A 7,338-nucleotide genomic window follows, 5' to 3' on the forward strand; every position below is an offset into this window, starting at 1 on the left:
AATATTTCCATTTGCAACGTATGGGATGCAATTCCTTTTCTGTTCATTAAATCAATAATGCATATCGGAATGTTGGAGTGTTTGTGTGGACCCTGGTGTGCAGCCGCGAAAAAAAGATGATGGAAAGTGTGTTGTTGGGGGTATTATAGTCATTTAGGACTCTCTCTCTCTCTTTGTTTTTTGGGCAGGCTTGCGTCAGAGAGTTCAGGAAACTTCGGAATCCAGCTGCACTCCCTCTCTCGCTCTTACTACTACATTTTTGCTGCCTCGAAGACTGGGATATCGCCCAGAAAAAACCGCGATAAGACCGGGCAGGCGAAAAATGGACGCACTACTTTTGCGATCGGGATCTAAGCGGTTGCAATTAGTAACTGCATAGGGCTACAGTAAAGTGCATTAAAATTTAACGGATCAATCGATGAACAGTAGAAATTGCCGCCACAGTATAACAGAATATTGTTGCTACAATATTTTATTTACAGTACCACTGCAAATTATTGTTCCGTTCTTATATTTTACTGTTCCAGCTGCTACAGTAAATATATATTACCTTCAGTAAAAAAAAAAATTGCACCTTACAATTAGTGAGATGCAAAAGACATTATTTTTTAGTGTTGTGCAATACAAATAATGTAACATGTAAAATTATAATAGTATGAGAAATAGTATGAGAACTCTACGCTATTAAACGTTTTACTCACTGATGGAGACATCAAAAAGTTATTACTAGAGATAGAAATTGAGAGGGCCGGTTTGGATTACAGGAAAAACCAAAAATAAGTACAAGAATTCACTTTCATGTGGAATGTCAGCAATTTGAATCATCAATCTCTTTCCTCTGGAATATTGAAGCTAGATGTCCATTTCACAGCAATAAAAAAATCCACTCTCGTATCTAGTTTTCTCTTACATCATATAAGCTCGAGGCATCCGTTACAGTATACAGTGGCGCCATGACGCTCGATTCAACCACGTGGGTAGGGCCATGCTATCTCCCTCCCACCTTTACTCTCTCTCGTTCCTACGATCCAAACAAACAAATTTTATTCATGTGTATTGGATTTCTATAGTTTTTCACTTTTCATTCTATCATATTCCTTCATTTTTTTATCCTTTCCCTGTTTTATATTCCTTCATTTCAAATAGAATATGAGATGTTAAGGATGTGCATAATAAAGAAACATCCATACTAATAGAATGATTATCTATCTCTTGCAATACAAGATTGCAAAGGTTCACGCTTACTCTCGAAGATATCATGGCATTTAGGGGTATATGATATGTGTATTAAAGGAGCTATGCATACATCTGGAAAGGTATCAATATCACTTCAGATACGAAGTTCAAAAGTTTGAGTACATTTCTGCTGACGGTAGGAGACACTCTGATATCTAGTTTTTTCTTACGTCTCATAAGCCCGAGACAGCCATTGCAACATGTAGTGGCGTGATGGCTCGATACACATGGGTAGGACCATGCTATCTCCCTCCCACCATTGCTCTCTCTTGTTCCTACGATCCAAACACAAACTTTTTATTCATGTGTATTAGATTTCTATAGTTTTTCACTTTTCATTCTATCATATTCCTTCATTTTTTATCATTCCCCTGTTTTATATTCCTTCATTTCAAACAAAATCTGAGATATTAAGAATGTGCGTAATAAAGAGACATCCATATTTATAGAAACATTATCTATCTCTTGCAATACAAGATTGCAAACGTTCACGCTTATTCTTGAAGATGTCATGGCATTTAAGGGTATATGATGCGTGTATTAAAGGAGCTATGCATACGTCTGGAAAGGCATCAGTATCACTTCAGATACAAAAAGTTCAAAAGTTTGATGAGTACATTTCTGCTGACGATAGGAGATGTTTATTGTGAGCTGTGCATACGTGTGAATGCTTATCTCTATATCATTTGATACAAAAATTTAAAAAATTGACGTGAGCGCTTTTATGTGTTTTGAATCTTTCTGGCTCATGCAGACCCGTGATATCAACAAGAGGGTTAGAGATATAGGATGCACGTATTAAAGCATAGTCGTCAAAAAGATTACAACTATCTTATATGATAAAAGACTTGAAACATGTGTGGATGCTAGTGAAGTAACGTAAAACATTAATTATAACTTTTATAGATATTAGATATATTTATATTTATAGTATATCTAAAGCCGGCATGTCATATGAGCTGACGATACATGTGTAAATTCCTCGTGTGAACAACAACGACAAAGTGAATACGATCAAACATAGTTGAAAGTTTGTTAAGATTGTGACCTAAACCATACTCTAATTAAGAAGATTCACAAGGTTAATACAAATTGCTAACATTTTAATAATATCAATCGCAACACCAAACTTCTAAGAAAACCACTAAATAATTAGAATAAAATACAAGAGAAAATTCTATCTATTTCTTATATTTTATCCTCAAAACAATCTATTTCATCATGAACTAAGTGAAAGAAAAGAGAACCCTACTCTCAAAAAACCCAAAAAATATAGAGGGAAAACCCCCCCTAAAACTCCAAGATAGACACTAGAAACAAAAACTGCAAAACCCACCCTGCAACACAAATAACCCCACAGAAAAAGGATCGCACTTTTTCACTTTGCCCCCCAGGAACACCCGCAGCCTCTCAAGGCCGCCCCTCCTTCCCAGTATTTCTTCCCCTCGTTCCCAGTCTTCCCCTTTCTTCTTCCTTCTCTCCTCTTCCTGTGAGGATATCCTTCCTCCATCGCGTCCACCTCACGAGGAATCCGCACTCGCTTTTGCCCCGTGATTTATTGCTCAGGGTTCTCGCTGGGTGGTGGTGGTGTGTGGTGGTACCAGTAGTGCACAAGAGCAAGCTGTTCTTGTGTGCGTGGTTCTATGCCTGCTTGCTTGGCGAAGGGAGGAGTAGTAGTAGGAGTTGAGCGTTGCAGGTACCGGCATTGTTGAGGAAGCGCGGGGAAGATCCGGCGATGTCAGAGGCCGACCGGATACGCCTCCGCGCGGCGGCGCTGGAGCTGCACGACGACGGGGTAAGGGACAAGCCGGATGCCAAGGCGAACGTCTTCGCGGATCTTGGTTCCCCGGTGTCGCCGTTGCGGGTGCGGGCGAGCGTGACGACGTCCTCGTCGTCGTCCTCCGGGTCGGCCAAATCGCCGGCGCCGTCGAATGCTGGGATGGCGGTCGGGAGGAGCCACTCCGGCGAGCTGGTGGCGGAGAGCAACCCGCCGCGGCTGCCGGGGCACGGGCACCGCCGGTGCGGATCTGGGCCGTTGATATTCTCCGGCGGCAGCAGCGGGGGGAGCGGCGGCGGCGGCGGGGACCGTGGGAGCACGGCGAGCTCGCCGATGCTGAATGCGCTCCCCGCCGGCAACATCTGCCCGTCCGGGCGCGTCCCGGGGCCGGCGGCCGTGCCGCCCCCGCCGCGCTCCCGCTCGGACGTGCTCGGATCCGGCACCGGCCACTACGGCCACGGAAGCATCATGCGTGGCGCCGGCATGGCCCCCGCCAGGAGCAGCATTGAGGCCTCGTCGTTCCTCGGACACTCCTCGAGGTCGCCGGCGAGCTCCCCTGGTAGCAGCGGGAGCCTCCAGGAGGTGACCCGCTTGGGGAACGAGTGGTACAAAAAGGGCAAGTACGCGGAGGCGCTGCGCCACTACGACCGCGCCGTGGTGCTGTGCCCCGAGAGCGCCGCGTGCCGCGGCAACCGAGCCGCCGCACTCATAGGACTCGGCCGGCTCGCCGACGCTCTCAGCGAATGCGAGGAGGCCGTCCGGCTCGACCCGGCCAGTGGCCGCGCCCACAGCCGCCTCGCTGGCGTCTGCCTCCGGTGAGTTTCCTGGGCTCCTCTTTTTTCCCTCCTGCCTCCACCATTGTGCTGCAATCTGTACTAGATTCCAAGCTGATGCATCGTAGATCCCTAGTTCCTGCTTCGATTTTTACCTTGAGAATTCATGGTTGCATTTGCATGTTGCTGTTGCTGTTGCTTTATTGGATGGCTTTCCCTGTGAGCGAGACCAAGTGGAAAGCAACATGAGTGTTGCGCCTTTCACTTTTCCTTTCCATTTAGGTGGTCAGATTTTGATCTGGGATTGCTAATGCTTGCTGTGCTACGCGTGATTTTCACTGTCAATATTGAATTTATTCAGCCCAGAGGATGAAAAAATCGATCTTTTTGGCAACACCAGGGGCACAGTATTTTGTTGATTGACCAGTATGTGAGGAAAGCTACAATTTTGTCTTGCTTTGTTTGTTGGCAATGGTGTAACATTGGCGTTAAAGTGGTTCCCATCACATAATGCTGATGGAAGGGGTGACTGCTTAGCTGTACTTTGTAAGGTTGCTTGGTGGCGATTTCGTCAGGTTCATTGGATTTAGACCACACAATGCTGATGCATCCTGAATTTATGCTCTTAATTTTGTTTAAACTGTAAATTGTCCTGACTTTCCCCTGGAATTAGGCGTTAAATATTCTGACAGACAGCTGGTGTGCATTAATTCTACGGATTGTTGCTGAAATGCTGTGAGGCTCTATTGTTGCAGGTTGGGGATGATTGACAAGGCGCGGAGGCACTTCACCCAGGCAGGTTATCTTCAGCAGTCTGACCCTGCCGAGTGGCAGAAGCTGCAGGAAGTGGAAGTGCATCTGGGAAGATGCACAGACGCTAGGAAAATTGGGGATTGGAAGAGTGTGTTGAGGGAAGTTGATGCTGCCATTGCCGCCGGTGCTGACTCCTCTCAGCTGGTAATGATTTCCTCATGGCTTATGTTTTTGACGAAGTATTACAAATGTTGCTGTATTGTTTTTTTGGTCGTGGAATTCATGCTGACGTCGTGCTTTCCATGCAGCTTCTTGCCTTGAGGTCAGAAGCACTTCTCCGGCTCCACAAGCTGGAGGAGGCTGAGTCGACTCTTGCAAGCATGCTGAAATTGGATGGTGCATTGCCCTCATCTTTGACAGCAGCAAACCTCTCAGGCATGCTCTCTGAGTCATACATACATATTGTCCGAGCCCAGGTTGACATGGCATTAAGGAGGTGTGATTATCTAAACTTGATATAATACTCAATTTTCCACTATGTTGGGTCAAAACAGGTTAGCATAAAAAGTTGTGATTGGTTTATGCAGGTTTGATACTGCTGTTGCTGCAGCTGAGAAGGCTAGAGATCTTGATCCTGGGAATGCAGAAGTCGGGATGATTCTGAATAATGTGAGACTAGTCGCAAAAGCCCGAGCCCAAGGAAATGATCTCTTTAAGGCTGCCAAGTTTTCTGATGCCTCTATAGCCTATGGTGAAGGGCTCAAGTATGATCCCTCAAATTCATTGCTCTACTGCAATCGAGCGGCTTGCTGGTCAAAGCTAGAAAGGTGGGAGAAAGCTGTTGATGACTGTAATGAGGCACTAAGAATACAACCAAATTATACAAAGGCTCTCTTAAGGCGGGCTGCGTCCTACGCTAAGGTAAGCAATGGGCATGCATTTGGATGTTTTTGGCACTTTTCACTTACTGTTGCATTGACCTTGTATAGTTTTATTTAGCTTGAGCGATGGGCTGATTGCGTGCGGGACTATGAGGTGCTTCGGAAAGAGCTTCCCAGTGATAAGGAGGTTGCGGAAGCACTGTTCCATGCTCAAATTGCCCTGAAGGCAACTCGTGGTGAGGATGTATCAAATATGAAGTTTGGAGGAGAGGTAGAGATAGTAACCAACGTAGAGCAACTCCGTGCTGCCATAGGTTCACCAGGTGAGTTGTTCTCTGTTATAATTCATTCGTTCTCTTATCAGTTGGTAAATTCACCAGTTCACAAATTATAATGAGTTTGACTTGGCCTGTCTTGCATTGCCTTGTTTACAATGTTTTCCTACTGTCATATTCAATATACAAAATGATCTTAGTGTGATTTGCCACTTGTGTTCCTTCAGGGGTGTCTGTTGTATACTTCATGTCGACAATGAATCAGCAATGCACACAAATTACACCTTCGGTGAACACTCTTTGCACTGAATGCCCCTCAGTGAATTTTCTAAAGGTAAGCTACTCAATAAGTCACTGTTTTCTATCAAGGAACTCTGTTAACCAGTTTTAATCAGCAAGCATTTCTCAATGACTAACAAGTATTTCTCTTGTGTGCAAACCAACAGGTTAACGTTGACAACAGCCCTATGGTGGCAAAGGCAGAGAATGTGCGCATAGTCCCGACGTTTAAGATATACAAAGATGGTGTGAGAGTGAAGGAGATGATCTGCCCTAGCTTGCATGTTCTGCGTTATTCAGTGAGGCACTATGCTGTATCCAGTTCTTGAGAAGCTTAGAACACCGATACCCCAATTTCCCAATTTCATCGATGCATAGAGCTCCCCTTTTCCCTGCCAGCTTTTCCCCGTCAAACTTGCAAACATTACCAGCCTCCACAGCATTTCACCAGCTGCATAATCATTCCGCATTGAGCATGAGCATAATGAGCTAAGATTGGTACGTGGAAGAGCCACATCCCATTTTCGACCCCTTTCCCCATCCATTGCTGTTTTCGCTTTTTACTGTTCATATGCCAACCGCATTCAATACTTTCATCTTTGGGGCTCCTTTCACCTCTTATATTTTGATACTCCATCTTGATTTACCTAGTCCATAGGCCAGTACCCTGCTTCTCAAGAAAGGGAAATGTTTGTAATGTTGTCTAGATTTAGCATACATCTTTTAGGGAGAGAGGGGGGAGGGGGTGGTGGAGAGAGGGGTGTTGTTTTCGTTACATGTACATACCTATAGCAAAAACATCAGAAAAATCCATTGGAAGATTGGTTCCCTGGAGAAGAGAAATGGTGGCATCAGATTTTGGTGGTTGGGGTAAGGTACAGGGCTAGCTAGCTGTGATTTTCATTTCATTAGAGTCTTTAAAGAGGATCAAGAGAGCGGTTAAGTAACTGGTTCTTCAGAAAGGGTGAGGGAGGGTTGGTGTTCGTTGATGACGATGTCATTTTGCTGCTTCTTCTGGGTTGTGGTGCCTGATACCATTTGCTACCATTTCCATGAATAAACCATTCCAACATTGATTCTTTTTCTCTCTCCCGTTTTTACTCCGTTGTTAATTCCCCTCTTCTTGCTGTGTGATGATGATCTCCTTTTCCATATCGCTAATGGACTAATGGTATCTGCTGTTGCTAGGATTGTTGTGCAGTGAGTAATTTCTCTTTGCAGGATATGTTGGCACAATGACTGCTGTTTCATCAGGTTTGCGTGCTGTGTTTGTAACTTGAGATTGCATGTAGAGAAATGAGTCGGGAGCTTTTGGGAGAAAGAAGATGGGATCGGCGGCAGCAGCGGCGCTGGTCCTGTGGTTG

General features: G+C 45.0%; 1 protein-coding gene across 1 annotated transcript; it reads left to right on the forward strand.

Moving 5' to 3' along the window:
- Positions 1-2,682: 2,682 nt before the first annotated feature.
- On the forward strand, positions 2,683-7,062 carry LOC133907348 (TPR repeat-containing thioredoxin TTL1-like). The gene is made up of 7 exons (XM_062349374.1): positions 2,683-3,828; positions 4,542-4,743; positions 4,848-5,035; positions 5,127-5,460; positions 5,539-5,743; positions 5,923-6,029; positions 6,142-7,062. The coding sequence occupies exons 1-7, from the start codon at positions 2,972-2,974 to the stop codon at positions 6,301-6,303; spliced, it is 2,055 nt and encodes a 684-aa protein (XP_062205358.1). The 5' UTR covers positions 2,683-2,971; the 3' UTR covers positions 6,304-7,062.
- The last annotated feature ends 276 nt before the right edge of the window (positions 7,063-7,338 follow it).

This window comes from Phragmites australis, chromosome 2 (assembly GCF_958298935.1).
Source record: "Phragmites australis chromosome 2, lpPhrAust1.1, whole genome shotgun sequence".
NCBI classification, from domain to species: Eukaryota; Viridiplantae; Streptophyta; class Magnoliopsida; order Poales; family Poaceae; genus Phragmites; species Phragmites australis.